Source organism: Ambystoma mexicanum, chromosome 1q (genome assembly GCF_040938575.1).
Source record: "Ambystoma mexicanum isolate Mex_15411 chromosome 1q, UKY_AmexF1_1, whole genome shotgun sequence".
Lineage (NCBI taxonomy): Eukaryota > Metazoa > Chordata > Amphibia > Caudata > Ambystomatidae > Ambystoma > Ambystoma mexicanum.
In genome coordinates this window covers 1,295,254,100-1,295,279,587 of record NC_090922.1, presented here as the reverse complement: position 1 = coordinate 1,295,279,587, position 25,488 = coordinate 1,295,254,100, and the positions used below count along the sequence as shown (strand labels likewise).

At 45.9% G+C, this 25,488-nt stretch overlaps 1 protein-coding gene across 1 annotated transcript in view; it reads left to right on the top strand.

The window, feature by feature from the left end:
- Window positions 1–23,570, top strand: part of CIMAP2 (ciliary microtubule associated protein 2) — a 690,070-nt gene extending 666,500 nt beyond the window's left edge. The window contains exon 10 of the mRNA XM_069642119.1: window positions 23,052–23,570. Coding sequence (XP_069498220.1) covers window positions 23,052–23,154 — 103 coding nt within the window. The 3' untranslated portion in view covers window positions 23,155–23,570. The remainder of the gene's footprint in view (window positions 1–23,051) is intronic.
- Window positions 23,571–25,488: the final 1,918 nt, after the last annotated feature.

Here is a 25,488-nt window from a genome sequence, read left to right as displayed (position 1 = left end):
TGACCGGGTGCTGGACATGATGAGTTTCTTAGATGTTCCGGTGCCCGAGGCACCTGCTGTGCAGGAGGGCGTGCTTTCTGGGGCGTTCACCGTGTCTCCTTTGGAGCGTACCGGCCTGTTCTTGGAGAAGGACGTTTTGGCCGAGGTCCGAAGAGTTTGGGAAAAGCCACACTCAGAACTTTTTGTCAATAAAAAGATTGACGTGAGGTACAGGCTGCATTCTTCGGAAGAAGTGGCCTTGTCGTCTTGTCCGCCTCCCTCCTCCACAGTGGTGGCTGCGGCTACGTTGCAATCCAGGCCTGCAGCATCCTCCTCCGCGACGGCTACTCAGGTCTTGGGAAAGGAGGACAAGCTCCTGGACTCCCTAGGGAGGAAAATCTTTGCCAATTCGGGCTTACAGCTCAGACAGGCCAATGCAGAATTGATTTTGGCGGGAGCTAACATGTGAATGTGGAGAGGTCTGTTGGAGTTTGAGGAGCACATTCCGGTGGAGAAGTTGGAGGATTCCAGAGGGGGCCTTTCCGATGCCAGGGTATTGGCCCAGGGTCTCCTGGAGGCTGCGGCTCATCACGTAGACACCTTGGCTCGGGGTCTGATGCTTGGGGTTGATACCTCGCGGCAAGCGTGGCTGCATGCCACGAAGTTCTCGAAGGAGGTGCAAGACAAGGTTCTGGACCTTCCATTTGATGGTAAGGAGCTTTTTCACTATTCTACTGATGTAGAGCTCACCAAAACCAAAGATAGCACTCAGACGGCTAAATCATTGTCTGTTCTGGTTAAAGCTCCTTTCAAGTCTCAAAGGCCATTGTCGCAAAGTCGACCTTCCTCTGGTTTTAGGGGCTTCCTCGACCGCAAATCTCGCAGAGTGGATACTCCTGTGGGGAATAACCACCGTAGACAACAGCGTACACGTTTTTTCTCCCGCTCCTCAGCCTCCTCATCAGGTTCAGGTGGCACCGCCACCGATAAGCCTGCCAAATGAGGGTTTTCCGTGCTCGCACGAGACCCCGGTGGGAGGACGCATTGCGTCTCATTGGGAGGCGTGGTAGGCCATCACAGAAGACAGATGGGTCTTGTCAGTCGCTCGAGCGGGCTTCCGCTTACCTTTACCCCTACCCCACCCCTCAACCCTCCTTTTCAGCTGTCGGGCTCACGCTCCCTCAAGGCCGATGTTCAGAAACTTCTGCACCTCAGAGCTGTGGAACCCGTTCCCCTTGGGGAGCGAGGGGAGGGCTTCTACTCCCGGCTGTTTACGGTGCTCAAACCCAACCAGGATGGCCTGCGCACCATCCTAGACCTTTCCCAGTCAATCTTTTCCTACCCCAAGAGAAATTCAAGATGATCACGCCCGGCCAGATTCGCTCCTCTTTGCAGATGGGCAATTGGCTCAGCGTGGTGGATCTTCAGGATGCATACATGCATATCCTGATTTGGAATCCACACAGGAGGTATCTCCACTTCTCTTTGGGAGAGGAGCACTTCCAGTTTCGGGTGCTTCCTTTTGGCCTCAGTTTGGCGCTGCGTGTCTTCACGAAGATGATGTTGGTGATTGCGGCCTATCTCCGTCTCCAGGGTATCCATGTGTATCCCTATTTGGACGACTGGCTCCTACGCAACCCTTGTCCGTTGGCAGCAGCGGGCAACCTCCAGTCTCTCCTTCAGCTCCTGTTCCATCTTGGGCTGTCGGTGAACTGGCGGAAAACCTCCATGACGATCTCACAGGATCTATCTTTTCTGGGTTTTCGTTGGAACACGATCGACTGTCGAGTGTATCTGACCGGGGACAGAATGGCGGTGTCAGTTGTTTGCGCAGTCAGAGAGCATGTCGGCCTGGTGGTTCCAGAGGCTTCTGGGCCTCATGGCCTCGTGTGTACTGGCTCTTCCTCTTACTCGTCTCAAAATGAGACGGACCCAGATGGCTCTTTGGAGTTCCTGGCATCAGGCTGTGGACCTGGATTCCAAGCAGATAATGATCCCGGATTCCATGAGAGTGGACCTGGACTGGTGGTCATCTCTCAGCAACCTGTCAGTGGGCGCGGGGTTCCAGGACCCAGCCCCCATGGTGACTATCACGACAGACTCCTCCCTTTTGGGGTGGGGTGCGACTTTAAATCTTCTTCAGGTCTCGGACCTCTGGTCGCCTCAGGACAAGCTCCTGCACATAAATCATTTGGAGCTTCTGGTGATTTTTCTGGCGGTCAAGGCGTTCAGACCTCTCATTGTCAACAAGGTGGTCCGCATAAGAACGGACAATGTGGTATCAATGTATTACATAAACAAGCAAGGGGGAACAAAGTCTCCCCCTCACGTGCACCTGTCCATCCAGATTTGGGAGTGGGCCGTGATCATGGGGTCTAGCTGCTTGCAGTGCACATCCCGGGCCAGCTGAATGTCACTGCGGATGCCCATAGCTGGCGGACAGTGGTCAGGTACGAGTGGGAGTTGAAGGCGGAGATCCTCTCCTTCTCGCGTTGGGGTACACCGGAGGTGGACCTCTTCGCCACAGCGGTAAACAAGAAGCTTCCTCAGTACGCCTCCAGAGGGGGGCTGGGAGCCTCCTATCTGGGGGACGCACTCGAGATTCCATGGCACAACATGAGAGCTTACGCCTTCCCACCTCTTGCCCTAGCTCTGTCAACTGTTCTCTTCTACTGATAGCTCTGTGGTGGCCGGCCACGTTTTAGTTTTCAGAACTTCAACACCTGTCGGTGTGTCCGCCGATCAGGTTACCAGTAACTCCTGATCTTCTTCACCAAGGGGAAGGCACCCCTCCCTGCAATCGCTCAACGTGGCGGCATGGTGCCTGAGTTCACGTCTCTAGAGCGTTTGGGTTTGTCTGCGGATAACATGCGCATTATCCAGGCAGCCAGGAAACCCTCAACCAGATCCCAATACAAGAGTAAATGGCTCAGGTTCTGTCATTGGTGTTTGGAGAAAGAATTGGACCCGAGGGTGGCAACGATTGACGCGGTGCTGTCCTTCGTATCCTCCCTAGCAGAGTCAGGGGTTCATGTTCTGTCTTGCAGGACTTATCTCTCAGTGGTTTCCGCTTACCTCTCTACAGACTGGTGTTCTTATTCTTTAACTAACCCGGTGGTGAAGAGACATTTTGCTGGCTTGACACGCATCTACCCTCCGGTTCGTAGTCCGCACCCGCCTTGGGACTTAAATGTAGTCCTGACGGCGCTGTGTCATAAGCCCTTTGAGCCAATGGCTACGGTTGACCTCATGTACGTGTCCTGGAAAGTGTCCTTTCTGGTCGCCGTTACATCAGCGAGGAGAGTGAGTGAGCTCCAGGCATTGTCGGTGGAGCATCCTTTCTTGGTCTTTTACAAGGGCAAGGTAGTCCTTTGGACAAACCCAGCTTTCCTACCAAAGGTAGTGACCGAATTGCATCTGAATCAGTCGATTTCCCTTCCGGTCTTTTTTCCAAACCCTGCCTCGGAGGCGGAAAGGGTTCTACACTGCCTGGATGTCCGAAGAGCTCTTAAGTTCTACCTGGACAGGACTTCCGAGATTCGGAGTTCTTCCCAACTTTTTGTGACCTTCAGTAACCCTCAGGGCAGGCCGGCGTCTAAGGCATCTATTTCCAGATGGATTGCCGCCTGTATCACGGAATCTTTCACCGTCCAAAAGCTGAAACCTCCTAAAGGTATCCATGCACACCAAGTGCGAGGCAAGGCAGCCGCGGTTGCTTTTCAGAAGTATGTTCCCTGGGAGTCCATTGCTAAAGCGGCTACTTGTGCCTCCCCATCTGCTTTCTGTAAGCATTACTGCCTCGATATGAGCTCTAGAGCTGACGCTCAGTTCGGCCAGGCTGTGCTGAAGAACCTGTTTCAGTAAGGGGTATTTCCATCCACCCATAGTTCCTGTAAGGAGTGCTTGGGAATCTCCCATAAGTATGGTGGAAAGGGGACGGGAAGTAGGCGTATTAACAGGTTACTCACTGTAGTGACCACCTTACTCCTAGTCAATAGTCCCCTTTCCTCCATACGCCCGCCGTCCCCTCTAATAAGGTTCCTCTGTTATTGCTAATGGGTCTTTGACCCTGCGATAGAAAAGGACTGATGGGCGATGCGTGGGGTGGAGCCAATGTGGGCGGGGTTACGGCCGCGTGCCGGGCCCCACGCAGGAAAGAGAGGAGGGACAAATTTTTGAAAAAAATGTTGATGCTTTTTACAAAGTGCTCCGGTCCCGTCCCACAGGACGGAGAGATGTCCCATAAGTATGGAGGAAAGGGGACTATGGACAAGGAGTAAGGTGGTCACTACGGTGAGTAACCTGGTAATCTTTCAACACTGTTTCCCCATCCTACCTTGTAGGATATTTCGAAACACTGCCCCCCTTTTCCACATGAACCCTTTCGTACAACACGAAAGACCACAAACTAACACCCAAGCCGTTTATCAGACGTGTCCCAATACAAGGGTTAGGCAAAGTCAGGTAATTGATCAGAAACACACACACACACACACGCACGCGCACGCACGCACACACACACACACACGCACGCGAGCACAGGACGAGCAAGGCAGACTGCGCGACGTGAGAGCTAACTCAGCACGGCTGTTCAAATGGAGGAGAAAGACGGCACAAGCCGAGAGCATACCAAGGGGAGAAGTGACCTTGCCCATCGACAGAGACCCGTGAAGCCTCAAGAGAAGGAATTGTAAGACTGCAGATAAGTGTGTTGTCAGAGGTACCTGGGCACCTCCTCGGCGGACAGCCAAGCCGAGGAAGGACGCATGGCCAAATGGTACCGACCTTGACTCTACAGACAAGAAAGCAAAGCAATTCATCACAGTCGGTGAGTCGAGGGAAGTGCCGATTAAAGAAACCAAACTGTGTTGAACGAAAGTAACAAGCAGCTAATTGAACTTTGAATGAACAAAAAACTGTTGATAGAAGAGAAGGGGAAAGCCAGCATAGCAGAATCAAGCACACGTGGGTGTTCATTCGAGAACCTCTAGGTGATTACCCTGCTATTAAACTACAATAACCAGACGGCCTTAGGAAAAGGCGAAAGGGGGTCAAAGTGGTCATACGGGGGTCTTGTCAAATCCTTCGTACAGTCGAAAGTCTTTGACCGGCAGATGATTACGAACGCTAAGGGAAGTGAATCCCACATTGTGAAAATTAATACATGAACTGTATATCAGAAAAGTCAGCAAGAGTGAGCCTGGAAAAGGGAAACTGACAGTGAGGGGTAAAGCCCGAAAACCTGTTTAAAAAGACATTAAGATTTGTGAATGCAAGAAGTATTGCAAGACATGGGGAAGGGAAGTGCCCCCTTGTCATCTGGTATCCAAGCCCGGTCGAGGGAGATCCAGGGGTGGAAAGCCATCACCCAAACCTCAGTGGGAAAGGAACTGTTATATCAATTTGGTGAGAACAATTTTGTGAAGGGTCTACGCCCGAAAGAGGGGGAAGCAGGGGTGAAGCCATCACCCAAGGAATACGTGAAGCAGAACTTTGTGTTTTTGTTTATTGGATACATTAGGCCTCAAAGGCAGGAGACTTTTCATTGTAAAGAGACTTAACCATCGACGAACCTAATTGCTGATGTGTAACTGTCGGCTCGTGCTGGGAAAGCTCGAGCGTGTGCTGTGCTCAGGTGATCCACTTTGTCCCATGCTCAAAAAACGTGAGGCAGGGAGACCCCCCCCTGGCAATCACATCCGGACTTAGTAGTAAGGATTTGGCAATAGGTTTTTCTTAGTATAGGCCCTGTTATTTTGACACAGCGCAAATAGGACTGCCTTATTTTTCATTTGAAAGTCGACGCTTGATCACATCTTAGGTTTAGATTCTGCATTTTTCCACCCTGCATTCATTATTCAATATACACCCTTGAACTGTGATCACTTGTGTCTGTCTTTACTGTTGCCACCATGAGTTCCTTACATACCAAACAAAACCGATTGCAAACTCTGTGGCTTTTTAACACATTTTTCAGAAAGTGTGCTGTAAAATGCACCATTTTAACCCATTATTTTAAAACATTTCACGAGTTAGGGGACACCCCAGAACCAATATCATTTGGTTTGGGCTTTCTTGATATGCTCGGTCCCTCCTGCATATTTGGGGCAAAAATGTATGCCTCTCCAATTAAAATGTTCACCATACGCCACTGTGCCTGAGGCACAGAAGTAGAACCCGAAGACATATTCTTCAAAAATTCCACTTTAGCCGGCTTCTTATGCCTTTTTGCCATATAAAGATAGAGACATACCTAAGCAGATACATAAATGTTACAACTCAGGCATCAGATAGCCGTTAATTTAGGGAAGTATGCCACTGGTGTAGTGTCGCTGTTCCAGCCCATAGTTCCCCATCACAGTGATTGTTGGTAGCTCCTTTGCTCATACGGTCTGCCATCACAGACAGCCAGCAGATTAGATCGGAGCAAGGAAAGTATTCACATGACCCAGGTTGAGATACAGACTTTAGCTGCAAAGAGGCACAGGGTAGTAGGCAGTATCTTAAGGGTGCTCAAACTACATGATGAAACATCAGAGGAACTGTGCACCAAACTGCAGCCTGAAGATCCAACCGCCTTTTCATTCAATGATCACCAGAGACCTTCTGCAAAAGCCATAGCTAATTGTAGCACAAAGCAGAGATGCTGATCAAGGAAACACAGCATTGTGGCAAATTGTCCTTGAAGTGTATTGCATTATATGTATCTGACTAGTGATTGTCTAACCGGTATGTTGCACTCAACCACAGTTAAGATTTCCCACTTCATAGAGTAGGGCCCTGACCAGTGTTCGCCATCAATTTCTCAACATATAGTTTTCAGGCACCACAGCGGCAACATGCTCAACATATAAATGAAATCCAGCTGCAAAGAATATTCTGGGCCCCACCACAAGAGAGGCAGGTGAGGCCCTCAAGCTAAAGCAACACCTTCATATCAGTCCACTGCTTGATAGTTGAAAGGCACCCACAATGTCTGCACAAAGGCCACCAGAGTCAAGCTGTCTCTCACTGCCAGGAGGGGAGAAACGGGAAGCTGCAGTTTGCTGGGAAGACCATCCATCCACAATGTCCATGGCGACACTACGTTCTCACTGGTCCAGGAGGCTGCCACGGGAACCTGGGAATTGCCAGCTGGGTATCTGTTGCACAAGGTTCACCAGGCTAATGGCCAAGCCTCCAGTGCGCACACAGGAACCCCCTGCAAACAAGTGAAGGCAGCTGCTGTAGAGGGGAAAGAAATGCAGTGGCCTGAGCTCACTCTCTTCATGGATGCCCCTTCATAGATCAATGCAGGAGAGCACAGCAATCCTGAGGATCTGAAAGCTGGTTGGCAGAGAGATTTCAATCTGCAGCCATCATGTGGCCCGACCTTTAGCACCCTGACAGTGATTTTTTAATGTGTGTAATTCCGAGTTTTGTATAGCAAACTATTATATCACAGTGATTTTTTTCAGTCTCTAATGACCTGGATTGAAAATTGAAAGTAATACATTAGTGGAATAAATTAATTTTAGTAAACTGAAATCTGGTGAGAGAGTATTAAACTACAGTTTATGCCACAGAGAAACAGAGATGCCTCTTTGCGTCTGTGGTCACATTGGAAACCGCTGTCAATATCCAAAGGAGGAAGGAAATGAAAACTGTGGACCTATGTCTCACCAAGCCCAAATTATCTTTGAAGCCTGCTGCATCACTTACAAAGCTATAACAATACGTGTGCCTCCATGCCGGGCTGCAAAAATAGCCTTCCTGCGAAACCAGCACAATACAAGATGTCAATGGACTTGAAATCAAGAAGTATACAAAAGGAAATACCAGGATACAAACCTTTTCAAGCTACACGCCTAGTACAAACCTTGTCAAGCTACACACCTAGATCCTGAAACAACATCCTGATCACACCAGACAAGCCTCACATACTCTCATTTCAGAAATGATCTGAAAACACCTTTTTGACTCCTGCATCATCCAGGAAGTGTGTTGGTGTTGTTTTTGCTGTGAGGATAATGAGGGTGTCTTGGTTGATGGGGGTATAGTGTGTTCCATGAGTTGGAGAGTTTGGGAGTGAGTGGAGGGGGGGGGTGGTGTGAGCGTGTCTGTGGTGGAGAGGTTTTCTGATGTTGTGTATTATGGAGTTGAAGTAGTCCATGTGGGAGTTACATACTGAGCTAGATGGGGGTGTGCTACAGTATTGGGTTCCCTGGTGGAGGGGTATGGGTTCTTTTACCAGACTCTTTCTAGGCATCTAACTTTATCTGATGTGTGGAGGGAGTTGTTGAACCATGGCTTGTGGTAGTGGTTGCAGGGTTTCATTTTTTTTTTATAAGAGCCTTTTGGTTCAGTGCTTGGGTGGTAGTGGTGCTGTGGAGTAAGGTGGGTTGGTGTGAAGGCAATGAGCCATGCAAGAACTGTCTTTGTAATCCTTTTGTTTTGTTTGACTGGTTGTTGAGGGGGATGTGGGGCAGGTGTGAGGCTTTTGTGCCACCTTGATCCCTTATAAGGGATCAAGACGACATAGAGGGTCATATTCTGTTAGACCTGTCCGCCACCTTTGACACCATTGACCATGCTACCCTTTTTCAAAGGCTGCAAGATGTAGGTATTACAGCTTTGGTTCTTGAATGGTTGCAAGCCTTTCCCTCTTCTTGCGGCCAATCAGTTTCCTTACCTCCCTTTAGATCTTCCCCGGTCAGGCTCTCATGTGGGGTCCCCCAGGGCTCTGTACGTTCCCCATTGCTTTTTAATATTTACATTTAGCGTCTGGCTCGCCTCATTCATTCCCATGGCTTCAGTTTTATATCTTCTGCGAACGATACACAATTGCTGTTCGGGCTTGACCTCGATCCTGAGTGGACGCCCCACTCTTGATATCTTGTTTTGTGGTCGTAGGTGACTTGATGTGCTCGAATTGGCTAAAACTTAATGGGAAAAAAACCGAGGTCCTGTGGACGGCACTCCAGTGTCCTCTGCCTTATCGACTGCTGACCTTTGGCCCTCAACCTTGGAACTTTACCCATTCTGGTTAAAACAGTGAAAAACCTCAGCCTAAAGATCTCAGCCTCGTTATCGCTGGAGGCTCAGATCAGCTCCATTTGTAGGACTGGTTTCTTTAAACTGAAACAGCTGAAGAAAGCTATTTATACATTCCAGCCTGCTTCCATGCTCCGGTCCTAGCTGCCTCTATCAACGGCAGCCTTGACAACGGTAATGCTACTTTATTGGCCCATCCCTCCTATCTTCTCATTCGTCTGCAGGTGCTCCAGAACTCAGCCGTACACTTAGCCAAGGGTATTCCCTATGGCCAATCGGTCTCATCAGCTCGACGGGACCTTGAGTGGTTTCCGTCGTAGCCCGGATTCAGTTCAAATCGGTTTGCATTATACATGGCGGCTATCATAGAAGAGGCTGCTTTTTTCTACAGGAAGAAAATCATACCCTATCGACCAGGTCGAATGCTGCGTTCTGCTTCATTTCTTGTGGTGGTGCCCTCCTATAATTTGGAGCTCTGTGGTGGCCGAGCTTTTATTGCGGCCGGTCTGAAACTTTGGAACGTTCTTCCTTTGTCTCTGCGAGGTACCCTGGACTTAGGTTTTCAAGCGGGCCTTGAATGAATCAGTCTGTTTTATGTAAGTCTTTAGCCTGTCTATCTGCATCTTAAGTGCTTTCATGCCTCTCGTGAATGCTGCACTATACAAATGAAAGAGAGATAGATGGGTAGATTGAGTGTGTAGCCAATGAGACCCATACCCGATGTTGCACAGAAACAATATTTATTCAAGAAATCAGGAGGTCAGGTCTTGCCAGCCATGTTTGTGAAGTACATGAGGTTGTAGGGTGGAGTATGCTGTTCAGTGTTTTTTTTTTCCTCCTAGGGAGGGCTTTCTGTGGGTTGAAATCCCCTAGGTAGATGTTGGTGAAGAGTTGTGGTTTTTAACGAAGTCAGACCATTCAGAGTGGATGTTGGATTTTTGTGGTGGGGTCAGTAAATGCATTGGATTAATGTGGGGTGTGAGGGTAATGGAAGCGAGAAGCTGTGAGAGAGGACTTCAACATATGTTTATGGTGGGTGAATGGGGTTGTTGAATGTGAGCGAGTCCTTAAAAATGCAGTGGAGCCATGCCTGATCATGCTTCTCTACCAAGATCTCCTGTCTTCAGTGGCACTCATGGCAATGAGTCATTGTGTGTGTGCCACATGAAGCGTGTGCTAGTGGATGGGAGTTGCAAAGAGATGGCGTGGAGGTGACACCATTGATTACAAACACAAGAGCTTTGTAGAGGCAGGCTAAGTAGTCAACCGTGACTTTACCCCAAACCTTCAGCTTAGTTTTTTTGTTTGGCATTACAATTAAAATGCGTGACGTGTTGACTTCTGACAAATCCCATTCCCTATGGTTCACTTCTCAGCCTTTTGTCCTCTACAGGGTGATAAAATAAGTAGCATTGTAGAGTATTGCATCACTTGTTAGCTACAGCGCCAAGGGAGGTCAGTGAAAATGTACAGCACAAATTCCAGTTCACAGGAGTACTGCAGTGCTTCCATGAAGTGTTGCCTACAATACCGGTCAGCAGTAGCCCTGTAACCCTATCAAAATATGCGCAATTGTACATTTTATGAAAGAAAATGTTAGGGTCAACTGATAGCTCCAGATTGCAATCCCAGTCACAAAGCTCTGCAGGCCGAAGTGCTTTCTGCAGATATCTGCGTGTGTGTAGCCTGCTGCCTGTCGGTTCCACCCCCCGTAATAAGATGGCTCAGCTGGCTAACGCGCTTGCTGCAGACATGCTTCCACCCGAGCCTCCCTAACCGATTGCACACGCGCCCTCCTGGAATCTTAGTTCAGCCGTGGCTATCACCCATCCTAAATTGAGGAACCAACCACAGGGAAACAGCTGGAATGCGCGAGTGGGAGCGGCTGGAGCCCAGGCACCCACTGCTGTGACCTACTAGTAACTTTAAAACGTAGACAAGCAATATAAGAGCGGCCAGGCAACCGAGATGAAAACAACTCTGCAATGAAATGGTGCTTTAAAAAGAGTTCAAATCAAGTTATATTTTTGAATAACCACATTTGTATTCACTTTTAAGAAAGATGGAATAAGGTCCACAAACTCAGCGTATTTGATGCATCCTTGCACACATGTCGTCCACCGCATTGTCCTGGGGAGGACTATCCCCAAATCATGAGAACATGCTGAAATTCCCAGTGCAAACCTGGAGTACTATGTAGATGGGAGGGTAGCTCATGTGGTATATGCTCACCTCTGACATGGGGCTATCCTGCAAATATCCCGGCAGTGCTAGCAATGGAAATCATTATAGGACTCTTCTCATCCAATCAGTTGTCAAAATACAAATGCATCGGCTGCATTCCAAATATTCAGATTTCTGAAGGAGACTGGACAACAAAACACTTTCTCTGCATTCAAGAAACGGCAATGCCATTTCCCAGCAAGATTTCTTTCAAGGGGCACTCCCTCTCTTTTTCCTCTTAACTGGCAATATGCAATTTATTGCAGCAAAGTGAAAGCTGAAACAATGCTCTCAGTTCCGTCCGCCCCTCTCCTCCCTGCCACCCTGTACAGCCGTACCCCTCCCCTGTGCCCCTCTGGATCCTACCCCCCCCCCGCTTTATATGTGTTCTGTTATTACAACTGAAAAGCACTACGTTATGCATCTGTAATGTTGGATACCTCTGTAAAGCGCTCCGTTGCTTCTTGAAGCTAGATCCGCGCTCAATAAATACCATGATAATAATATGGAGATGTTAACATTCAATAACTGCTGAACCCATAAGCATGCATTAGTAATGGCCGAACCCCAAACCCTCTCCCATAATGATAGGCTCACAACTTGTATCAAGTGTTGGCAATAAAAGGCCGTAGGATTTTATTGTACAGATATGAGTTATGGCAATAACAATATCACATATCATGATGGTATCATACTTTTGGGCACCGGGTCCTGAGGTTACCCCCTCGGACCCGTGCCACCTTCTTGTGTCCCACGACTTGTTGTGGGCACCGTACAGTGCCTTGTACTTCTTTTTGTTCTTCTCCCCTTTTTGTAGGGTGGGCGGGTTCTGTGGTAAAGAAGCAAGAAGATTTGGAAGACACTGAGTAAACAGTGAACCTCCTGTTTGCTTGGGTCCCCATTCAGGGTCCACAAACAGATTGTGTTTACTCTGAGCATGCTGCTCTCATTTATAGGACCGAGGGAGGACCTGGGTCTTTATGGTGTATGTGGTGGGGGCTGCTGTTGTCGCAGCCCCCGGCCGTATAGCCGACTGTCTGACCCCCTGGTGGGGGCAGATATTTTGAACCTGGGCCCTGCCTGACAGTTGTTTTCCTTATGGCACTTAGCACCTTGCTGTTTGGAGGAAGGGTGAGATGACTGTTCGCACCTTACCCTTCCGTGGCTTTGTGCTGCCGAGACTGCGTGTCTCTGTAGCTGGGGGGAGGAGAGGAGCAGGCACGGGGAGGTTGGGGCTGCCCCTTTCCCAGCTGCCGAGGGTAACAGCAGTTACCCTGCTTCGCTTGTGGGATGCCCATGCAGCATTGCCCATGAATGCTCGTTTTAAAACCGTTCCAGTTCAACCAATCTTATAATTGAAATGTGAGCCAGACAAAATTGTTATTTAAATAGTTTAAAATAAAACATGTAATTTACTAACACATTGGGCCTCATTACATGTTTGCCGGTCCGGAACAAGGGTGCCGGTAAGCTCACGGCACCCTTGTTTCCTGACCGGCAAACTGCAAGTCTGCCTGCTGGAGCGAATGTGCGCGACAGGGTCATCCTGCCGGGTGCATCGGCCACGGTAGGCAGACTTAGCACAGGAATCGTTGTTAACGGTGCCAGGGCTCCCGTGTCCCCACTCCTATAGAGTCTGAAAAGACTCTATGGGAATGGGGGTTACTAAATGTACCGGCACCTGACTTCCCGGCCACCGGACTTGTAATAGCCCGTTGGCACCGGGAAGTCAGGTGCCGGTAAACTATTATGGGTCTGGCGGCAACCCGCCGGTAGCACCGGCAGGGTTACAGCCGGACCCGTAATGAGGCCCATTTTCTCTATTGAAAACATGCATTACTATTACCATAATAGGGATAATGGCCTCATTACGAGTCTGCCGGTACAGTAACAATGGTACCGGTAAGCTTACTGGTACCGTTGTTATCATACCTGCAAACTACAAGTTCTCCTCGCGGGTGCCTTTGCAGCCACCAGGTCTGACCTGGTGGCCGTACCGGCACCCGCGAGCCGAACATGGTAGCACTGGTACCGTTATTAATGGTACCAGTGCTACCACCTTCCCCATTCCCATATAGGGCTCAATGGGAATGGGGAAGAATGTTTTCCAGCGCCCAGAAAGGGGAAATTACCGGGTCTGGCAAGGTTGTAATGACCCTGTAATTGTCCTTTTCTGGGCGCCGGAAAAAAATGAATACCACCGGCAGCCACATAATGAGGCCCAATGACTCTTACTGACTTTTTAGCATGAGGTGAACTTGGGTGTCGGCCATTATCCTGCGAAAATGAGCAATCCCATGGCCTATAAGGCTATAATATTACAGATCTTTAGCATGAAGAGTTATATTTAAATAATATTATTTTTATGACTATAGCAGTAATAACCCATTCGAAGGGCTTTATTGGCCAATAGTGGCCCAGGCACCATTGACGTCACCGGCTGGTGAAGCCCATGTAACAGGTGGTTATTGCTATTAGTAAGAGCAATTAATCTGTATGAAAGAATGGTGTGAGACGAGGACACACAGAGGTCATAGTTTTGGCTAAAGACGTGTATATCAAACACAAAAAGGGCTTGGAAAATGCCTTGCTGTCCCTTCTCTAAGAGGTATTTTATCTACCAAAACTAAGGGTCTGTCCAATGTCAAGATTTCCAAAGCAAAACGTCCTGGATCTGAAATCCTATCCTCCCCTCACATTCTACTAAACAACTCTAATATGTGAAGGGTAATGTCTTTGGCCTTGAAAGTGCCCAAATGTTCAAGTTCAAAAGAAATCTACAACTCCAACTGAAAAGTTCCCAATGGATAAAGGTCACAGTTCCAGGGGACAACTCCCTTCTGCAGGTTTTCCTATTATAGATGCCAAGCTCCTAAGGTTAGGGGCCTTCCTTAAATTGCTTTGTTCAGCAAAAATGGTTTGTATATCAAACAACTTGACTGTTAGTCTCTATTTCGGTGGATACCTGGCGTGTTCCTTTTCCAGGTTTCTTCTCTTTTTAATGTAGTTTCAACACAGTCTTTAGCTGTGTCTCATATCAGGACTTCCTCATGTGATCTATTTACATATTTGCCAACTTGACTGTGTCTGGTATGCTCTCCTGTCATGTCTTTCTAATATACTTTGATTGACACATCTGCAAACCTGAATCTGCCTGGTATACTCTCCTTCCAGGACTTTCTCTTGTGCTTCACTTGACACACTTGCAAACTTGAATTCATTCCATTACTTTTCTTTTGGAAATATCGAGTAACATATTCTGTTTTATATGCTTATTTGCCCTTGGTAGCGTTGCTGAAGCTCGCAGCTGTCACAGCTTCTTTCTTGTGGACTCACTGGTTCTCTGTGGCATGCTTCGGTTCTCCCACGATAAGCAATGCAGCAGCTCTGAGACATCCTGTTCCTTCTTCCCGGATTCGCCAACGTCGCTATGTGGGTTCCGCGTTCCTGGTGGCTCTGGTTTGCCTGGTATGCGCTTCTTCATGTTCGAGCGGCGTGGATGCTGCTCTCCGATACCCGGCTACGCCAGGTAGTCTTCCCTTCTCTTCCTCTCGTGACGTCCTCGTGGGAGAGCCGCTCCTGCACTTTTCTTCCCTTGGCCCTCTCCGTGAGCCGGCTGGCTCCACCGACATCCCAGCAGCACAGCGGTCCCTCGGTCAGCATCGAGAGGACTAGGTTCTGTCAGCCAGCATTTCCCTTCTGTCAGCTGGTCCAGTGTTTTAAATGACCCGGCACCAATTATGCAATTGCAACCACTAGAGTGTAGCTTGTGCTTCTGATGTTTGTCGATGCTCATTACTCCCTTCAGCTTTCTCTTCACAGTACTTTTGCCTTCATGAAATGGGATGTCGGTTCTTTGTGACTTATGGGAAGGTATAGTTAGTAGCTTCCATAGGTGGGTGTAAGGAGTTATGACAACGTATCCCTAAAAGGAAAAAGAGGGATACCATGTCTCATCCGATGATGTTGTGTCACTCCCTTAATGGTTGCCTCCCCCCATGTGATCCTCCCTCATATAGCTGTCCCCAGGGTCAGGTATCGGCTGCTATTCCCTGGCCACATGGGGAGAGGTTACCGCTGGGTAAGAAGTGATGACACCATCGGATTCATCACAATGGACTGCAGCAAGCGCGAGACCCGTTGTTCAATCATAGAAAAAACCTCACCTAAGTGGAGCCCTTCTTCCTTTTCTGTGGCAGCTAGGGTGGAAGCTGAGGTGAGGACCACCATGGTTTGGCGACACTGCAAGACCCTGGGTAGGGGAGGACGGGGGGTGAGCAGAGCGGATGGGGAAGTTGAGGGTAGAGGGAGTGAAGATGGTGGGCAGTTGTGAGCAGCACACGGTCTGCTCTAGAGCCAGGTGTGGATTGTATGATTTATCCCAGGTTTGGGGCAACCTGAGTGGCTGACGCACCTGTCTGTGGTGCAACTATAGAAAATCATATTTTTGTTGTTAAGTTTTAAACAATTATTCTGTAAACTGCACGCCTCCTGGTGTGGTGTATTCTCCTGCTCTGTTTGGATTGTGTAAAAATCGTATTGTGCACTCTAATGTACATAGATCAGAATACCATCTGAATTGCTGGACTATTTTTCCTGTTTCGCTTACACTACGAAAGGCTTCACACATTTTGACTGGAAGCAATCTTCATACAAAGAGACAAGAATGGTTAAAGAAGAAAATATTCCTTTTTAGGTTTTGGATAATATTTGGTGCTAGCCACCTGTGACGCAGAAACTATATATATATGGGAATAGCAGATATAAGGGAGATGGCGGGTCACACAACCTGCAGATGTTTCCTTGTTTGTATTGCTCGTCAACGCCCATGGCCATGCTAAGGCCTATGTGTCTTTGATACTAGGGAAAATAGGAAATTTAAATATGACCTTGCAGTGGTCAATCCTTGACTCTCCCTCTGAGGCACCTGCACATCACCACCCGTACCTGGAAGCCAGCACTGGCAGGCAAAGTCCAATTCATTTATGTTTTTATCATTAATTATTTTCATCCTATGTCTTTGTTTTGTGGAGTTGTTTGGCCTTTTTTCATAACATCGGTTTTGACACGTTCTGGGTCTGTGTAGATTATAGAGATATAGGGCACACGCGCACACACACACACACACACACACACACACACCTCTCACAGACACACCTCTCTCACAGACACACACCTCTCTCACAGACACACACACGTTACACCAATGCCACCACAAACAATGTAAGCACGTACACACTGCCGCCACAAACACTACTGCCCCACACACAATGCCACTCTCACCACACACAACGCCACTCTCACCACACACAACGCCCCCACACATGCACTCATGCACACTGCCCCAAACACACAGTGACCAACCCACAAACGACTGCCCACACATGGTACGTGCACAACATTGCCCCCCCCACACACAATGCCACAGACACACACTGCCCACTCACATTGCCTGCCACACCCAATTGCCTGACACACTTACCCCACCTGCCACCCACATACATGGCCCACGCACTGCATACTGCCACACAAACACAATGCCACCATACACACTGCATCCACACACATGCTTCCCCACAAGCACACTAGCACTTCCCCAAACACCGTCACTCCTCCACCCACACTGTGACTCCCCAATATACAGACACTGCCATTCCCTCACATACACACACTGCCACTGCACTCCCCCAACACATGCATACTGCTCCCAAACACACAGTGACCACCCCATACACCACTGGCCCAAACACGCTGCATGCACAAGCTTTCCCCCCACACACACTGGACACTGGCCACACACATTAACATTGCCCAGAAACACACTGCCCACTCAGAAACACACGCACACAAACAGCCCCAATTTACACAATGTCCCTTCACACACACATACACGGACTGCTCTCCAAACACTGATCTTTTACACCCCACCCCACACATTTTATGATGTGTTCAGCTGCAGCTATCAGCATCAGCTCACAAAGTTCTTACCAGAATGCTGATGGGAACCTGAATGCTAGAATGCATGGAGGGTTCCAGGTTTTGACCGTTGAACCCTGACAGCTCGTTTGACTGCAGTCAAATAGTTACCGTCTAATGAAGATGGAAATAAATATCTTCTTACCTTACCAGAAGACTCTTTGTCTTATTTCACCGCACACTGGCCCCTCCGCACTCATTCCACACATGCACTGATGACACACACTGCCCACTCACACTGCCTCCCACACAAAATTCCCCCACACACGGACACCAAAAACACGGACTTCCCCACAATGTCCCCACATACATTGCCCACACACTGCAAACTGCCCCATGCACATACTGCGCGCGCATATACACACACACCTCCCCCACACACACACACACCTCCCCCACACACACACACACCCACCACTCCCCCACACACACACACACACCCACCACTCCCCCCACACACACCACTCCCCCACACACTGCCACAACACCATTGACTGCCTTACACTGACCAGCCATATTGCCACACCACACATGCCCAGCCTGCCCTACGCACACAGCCCAACTCACAACCCCCCCCCCCACACACACACACACAGATACACCATAGTGTTTTACGTTGGCAAGATGGCACATATTGTGGGTATGGAATCAGGATAGTGCTTTACAGTGGCAATGCTGGCATATATTATATTGTGGGCACAGGCAGCATGAAAATGTTGTGAAATGTTGAGTATTGTTGTTTACCTGGCATCTATTAGACTTTTTTTATGTTACTGTTTTTATGTTACTGTACACAGCTTTTTAGTCCATTCTAAAATGAATCTGCGATAAAGTGCACGATTTCAACCCATTATTGTAAACATGTGCTCTGTAGAACGCAGCCCAAACCCCAACATTAGTTAGAGCTCCCTTGCCCACATACTATCCTTGCCCCACACGTCGCTATGTGGGTTCCGCATTCCTGGTGGCTCTGGTTTGCCTGGTATGCGCTTCTTCATGTTCGAGCGGCGTGGATGCTGCTCTCCGATACCCGGCTACGCCAGGTAGTCTTCCCTTCTCTTCCTCTCGTGACGTCCTCGTGGGAGAGCCGCTCCTGCACTTTTCTTCCCTTGGCCCTCTCCGTGAGCCGGCTGGCTCCATCGACTTCCCAGCAGCACAGCGGTCCCTCGGTCAGCATCGAGAGGACTAGGTTCTGTCAGCCAGCATTTCCCTTCTGTCAGCTGGTCCAGTGTTTTAAATGACCCGGCACCAATTATGCAATTGCAACCACTAGAGTGTAGCTTGTGCTTCTGATGTTTGTCGATGCTCATTACTCCCTTCAGCTTTCTCTTCACAGTACTTTTGCCTTCATGAAATGGGATGTCGGTTCTTTGTGACTTATGGGAAGGTATAGTTAGTAGCTTCCATAGGTGGGTGTAAGGAGTTATGACAACGTATCCCTAAAAGGAAAAAGAGGGATACCATGTCTCATCCGATGATGTTGTGTCACTCCCTTAATGGTTGCCTCCCCCCATGTGATCCTCCCTCATATAGCTGTCCCCAGGGTCAGGTATCGGCTGCTATTCCCTGGCCACATGGGGAGAGGTTACCGCTGGGTAAGAAGTGATGACACCATCGGATTCATCACAATGGACTGCAGTAAGCGCGAGACCCGTTGTTCAATCATAGAAAAAACCTCACCTAAGTGGAGCCCTTCTTCCTTTTCTGTGGCAGCTAGGGTGGAAGCTGAGGTGAGGACCACCATGGTTTGGCGACACTGCAAGACCCTGGGTAGGGGAGAACGGGGGGTGAGCAGAGCGGATGGGGAAGTTGAGGGTAGAGGGAGTGAAGATGGTGGGCAGTTGTGAGCAGCACACGGTCTGCTCTAGAGCCAGGTGTGGATTGTATGATTTATCCCAGGTTTGGGGCAACCTGAGTGGCTGACGCACCTGTCTGTGGTGCAACTATAGAAAATCATATTTTTGTTGTTAAGTTTTAAACAATTATTCTGTAAACTGCACGCCTCCTGGTGTGGTGTATTCTCCTGCTCTGTTTGGATTGTGTAAAAATCGTATTGTGCACTCTAATGTACATAGATCAGAATACCATCTGAATTGCTGGACTATTTTTCCTGTTTCGCTTACACTACGAAAGGCTTCACACATTTTGACTGGAAGCAATCTTCATACAAAGAGACAAGAATGGTTAAAGAAGAAAATATTCCTTTTTAGGTTTTGGATAATATTTGGTGCTAGCCACCTGTGAAGCAGAAACTATATATATATATGGGAATAGCAGATATAAGGGAGATGGCGGGGTCACACAACCTGCAGATGTTTCCTTGTTTGTATTGCTCGTCAACGCCCATGGCCATGCTAAGGCCTATGTGTCTTTGATACTAGGGAAAATAGGAAATTTAAATATGACCTTGCAGTGGTCAATCCTGGACTGTCCCTCTGAGGCACCTGCCCACACAGACTGCAACCGCACACACCGTCCCCCAAGCACACTGCTACTCACACACATGTAAATTGACTTCCACCCCCACACATAGACACACACACACTGCCCACAAACAGCACACACACTGCCCACAAACAGCACACATACATTCCTACACAAACACTGCCCACAAACATACTGTATATACATATACACATACACACCATTTGAAGTCACTTCCTGGAAATGATGCAAGTGTTTGGATATATGTGCCGAAAGGTGTGAGTAGCTGAGCATATGATGGTCATATGATGGTAATACCTGAGAATGCTTATACATTGCCTATTCACAATTACAACACAATTGGAGGACTCCATGGTGTTTAGCGTCTGAGATGCATGCACTGATTCAGGCTTATTAACTATATAGACAACAATTTGGTGCTCTACAGACCTGAAACCTGCTCCTATAGATCTTTTATGCAAAGGGTTCAATGACCATCACTGTATCAACGTTTTTACTACTATACAAAACATCTTTTTATTCACAATATAAATTGTATACATTAAAATCCAACAATATCATAAACAAAAATGTAACTTTTTTTTGTAATATTTTGGAATGTTCTCTCAGCTAACCAAGTACCGTTCAACCTGAGTGATTCAAAATAAATGTCAAACACAAAGAGCTTAACTAATATTCTATTTTGCCAAAATGTCTGAGTAATTAACAATCATTATTCTAGCTTAGATTATGTTGCAATTGAAAATGGCATCAATGGTATGTCGCTTGCTCTTCTCTCAACATGTTTCGGTTCCTTTTGGTCATTATTACAGAACCTTAATCAGGAGTCCTACTATACATATAGCTTGTGTGTTATACCATCAATGTTAAAATACTAAAGTGTTTTCCTCATGCAACGGATGCATCAAACACCCAATTTCTTTTTAAAAACTCCATTCTGTCTTGTTCCAAATGTTTCCTAAGAACACTTGTCACTTCACAAAGACCTGTAGGAAACACAACACACAGAATTATTTAATTTTTAACTGTGCATACCACTACATTCTCAATGACTCATCATCGAAAAGAGGGAATATCTTATAAATAGACTCAAAGTTGTTATTATTACAAACTTCTTCAGTTTCAAGAACACCTTTTCCAATCTGTCAAAATACAGATGGAGTGACATTAGTGCCATTCTTATTAAAAATGGGCTAGCAAAAATCAACATTGTCGTGCCACCATTTCCCTATTACATGGTGAATCACATACCTTTTAAGCCTGGTTTTATGTACAGTCGGCCTGTATGCAATGCTGCATTTTTGCTACTCCCATACTCTTTGCACAATTCACCATTTCGTTTTACATACTCTCTAAAATAATGCCTTAAACATGACATTGTTTCTTAGCACTAGAAAGGACCTCAATTATCAACAAGAGCGGACTTCTTGTGACTTATTCTAATTTCGATCACACTGCAATGACTCCAGTAGAGACGTTGTTTCTGTTAAAAATGCATGAGCACAGCTCCTCACCCAACTTACGTATGGGTGCTCTGTTAAAATATAAAGCCCTTGCTTAATAGTAAATAAAGCGCTAGAACGTTAACTCTTTACTTTTGCTTGACCCAAAATATGGTGCCTTATTGAATTGGGTTGTGTATAATCACACAATGTTTATAGATAAAATGATATTCTATGTACCCCTCAAGTATACTTGTGTAAACGGTGCTCGTCACATCCACACTGAACAAAATTAACGTATGTATTTGAAATATGCAAATGTGAACTTCATTCACATTGTGTGGCCGAAAGGATGTAGGCATTAGATTTTGGGGGCATATGCCACACTGAGCCTCTTAAAAAGGGCATATTTATCTTTAATTGGGAAGGCTGCTAGAAAGAACACCCTAACATTCAAGTGCATATCAACAATGTGCGCAGAAATAGGTGGTACTGCATATAGCATCCCTTCTGCCTATTTAAGCGAGTTAGTCCATTAAATTAATACATAAGACCCCTTATCTGATACTCGCTCTGAACTGGTACTTTTCACGCCACTTTATGCCATTCCACCCCTTCATTCCGGCTACTAGTCAGACACATTAACTGTTGTTCTCTTTTCAACAACTGTTTATCCACACTTTCTCATGTGAATTCCTAGATTTGTTGAATCGCAGTCCCACTGAATTAATCAATTCTATGGTTCACGGACAGGAAATCGTGTACCATAGGGACTTCCTCAACTTTATTTTTAAGACAGCTTCTGTGCTCCATAATTAGAGTTCTTACAGGCAAGTGATCATATAGACCACGTTTTTGGACTCAGAATTAGTAAAACATTTGTTTCCAAATGGCTCTGAAACCACTGTCCACCTCTAGGGATTTTTTCGTGAGACCGCACACCACATTTCCCACACAGGAAATTGCCTTTGACGGGGGGAAGGCCACACAAATGTGTAATTCTGGGCTGTCCAGTAGTTGTAATACTGATGTCATTTCTCATTGTTAAATCCTTAATATTTGCACTCTGCTTGAATGCAAAAAGTGGTCTTTTCGATTTGTGATCGGCTCGATCAAGCACTTTCCAATTTTTCAGCAAGATACTCTTCATTTTATATGACAAATTAGTGAAGGTTTGAACACAAACCAATTTGTCTTTTTCTGCTGTCCTAATTTTTGGCTCTAGTAAACGCCTCTCTGTTGTTATTGAATGCTCAGATAGATGCTTTGCATACCACTTTCTTAGGGTATCCACCCTCTGTAATTTCAATGACAATACAGCAGCTTCTCTTTCAAACATTTCAATGTTGCTGCTATTATGCTTGAGTCTCAAGAACTGGCCCAACTGCAAATTCCCTCGTAAATGCTTTGGGTAGTGACTGGCAAAGTGTAATAAGGCATTTTTATATGTACGTTTTACCATAATTGTGAAAGATGGTTATGTCCAAGAAATTAATCTGATTCGAATTGATATTATGAGTGAATTGCAAAAAACGACTCTGCTCGTTTATCCAGGTTATAAATGTCCCTGCTAGTTCTTTTGTACCTTTCCAGATTACCATGACATCTATACATCTCCTCCATATAGGCGTTCTCAGCATCATAGATATATATCTTTTCAAATGCCTCCACAAATAAGCTTGCTAGATTTGGGTCTATTATAACCCCATTGCAGTCCCTTCTACTTGTTTGAAAAACTCTGCCAGGAACTGGAACAAATTATTCGTCAGGGCCACTTCTGTGCACCACATGATGAAAGAATTGGGTACCAGATCTTTCATTATGTTGCGGACGAACATTATTTTACTTTCACTCAGGTGATTGAAACTACTTATAGTTTAGCTTTGAACTGAACATTAAAGCGATTGTCTGTATTTGTTATAAAATTAATTTGTTTTGCATTTGCCTTTGAAGAGAGCGGAACAGATCTACCAACATTGGAGCATCAAAAAAGCGAGTTGGAGTCGTAAATACAGCATTACCAGGAGATCAAGAGTCATACGAGGAAGAAAAATAGCTTTCTACAGCACGTCCAAACAAATGCATGCCAATGCATCAGAAAAGTACCACCTGCCAAGAGAACCACTCATGCCTATACAGATGCCTATACAACACAATATACAAAATCAATTATGGTACAATTGTTAAACAGTTTTTGTTTTGGCCTCTGTTGCATTGTTTATTGGCCAAATTTAATCCACTGACATACAATGTTATTTAATATTTCTACCATTGAACCTTTACATTTAATACTTGTAAAGTTGGGAGATTTGGAGAACATTTTTGTTTATAGTTCGTTTTTATCTTCAGAAACGTTGCAACAAGATGTTTTTGAATAAACATGCAATATGCTGTATTAGGTATAGGTAAATAGAAAAGGTGCAATGGAACAAGCTTGAAACCACATTTTTAAATAAAATGACATCACCCGTATGCTGCGTTAACATTTATTGGAGGGGATAGGCCATGTTTTCTAAAAACAGCAAAAAAAGATCACCACCATAACCTTACATCAATGTAATGCCAGATGCTCAAATGACTTGTACTTACGTGTGCAGATAGACATGAGTGTACTTTTATTGGGTTCTTTGAATATGGCACCATTCTCCTGAACTCTCCCTACCAATCAGACAGAGCGTAAAAGAACCCACCAAGATGCAGCTGAAACCATAAAATCCTCCTTATGCCACCAAACTACCACCTATGACACATACCTCATAATGTTCATCTCGTTTTCCATCTGGTAATTATTGGATGTAACTATCCTGTTTAAAAAGAGCCATTTTTGAATCACTGTCGGATAGAGCCTTATGCATACATTTTGAAAAGGTGATTTACAAAAATCAATGCCATACAGCAACTGTAAATCCATGATTAAAAAAAAGATGCTTCGCACAGCGGTGATCTCAAAGACAGAAATAAAAATCAAAAGAAAACATGCAATACTCAATAATAAACAAAAAAGAGCATGTTACAGATTTACTATATGTAATCTAATCAGTTGTAAATAACAAAGTGTCATTGTTTTATAGATTTAGTTTGTGTATTGCTTATGCATGAGAATGTTGTCAGACAATTTTTGAACATTAGTGAAAATAGAGAAACGAACATTTAAATGAAACAAACACAGGTACCTTTTTCACCAATGGAAGAAGTGAGGAAAAAAGGATCCTGAAATAAACTGATGTTGGTAAAGGATTGCAGAGCCCAGGATAGGCTGAGGAAAAGGCTGGGCTTGAAAATCTAGCTTGTCAGAATGTGGGTAAGTCCTTATGCGAGAGAACGTCACGTAGCAGCACAAACACAAGTAATCAGGCATTGTTGCAGATGTGTAAGTAGGTTGTTTTAGGTAAGTGCCTTGAAAGTTGTTTTGCAGAACTTCAAATGAATCCCAAAGTAAGGAATCTAGGCCTGATCTTTAGCAATCTTTATATATAAATCTGAATGTATGTATGTGTGTATTTTTGTCTGGCTATACAAATCCACACCGTTGAACCAACGTCGACCACATTTTGCATAGATTCCTCTCTTGTCTGGGGCAAGATTGTAGTCTATTTTTGGATGCAAAAATCGTATATATCCAAAACATTTTTTTGGAATGTGTATCTTTGTCCGGCTACATGTTCTATAGGAATCACAAACTACCTCCTACTCCTGTATTTCAAAAACACATTTTTGTTAAACCCATACCAACAACATGGAGTTAACACTTCTATAAACTTCTAATGACGAAACGCCATACTTTGTGTTTTTAAACAGGGAACCAAAATGTTATTTTTGCATCAAGGTTCCTATGTTTTCAACAGATTTGTTACCTTTAAAAAACATATATAACATATTGTGGTTAACAGATACACGTTTCACAGTCGCTCTCATTCATTGGGTTAGTATACAAAAATCAGCATCTCTTATGCCATAGAGTTCTCAATTCTTCAACGTACATAATTCTAGAAGTTCATTGTTCTTCTTGAACTTCTCACACAGAGTAGAAAACAAAGGTTCAAGGCAAAGCAAAAATTCACAGACTCAATTATTTGTTAAATTGAACGTTGTGTCGACGCACTGTGTTTCGGCCTATTCATATGGGGTAGACCACATCCCAAACTGGTCTCCCCGTTGATTCCACCAGGCCTTCGTCAGGACAGAGAATAGATGATTCTGACAATGATCTTTAATCTTCTAACCCCACATTCATTTTGACAATTGACAAAGTGAAAAAAACACAAAGAACAGTTTATAGTGGGTCATGCTCATCTTATTTTATAGAGCCTTTAGATGCTGGTAGGTTTTAGTACCTTATTCAGTAGACGGAACAGGGACAGATTTCTATTGATGATGCTGCTTGTTCGGG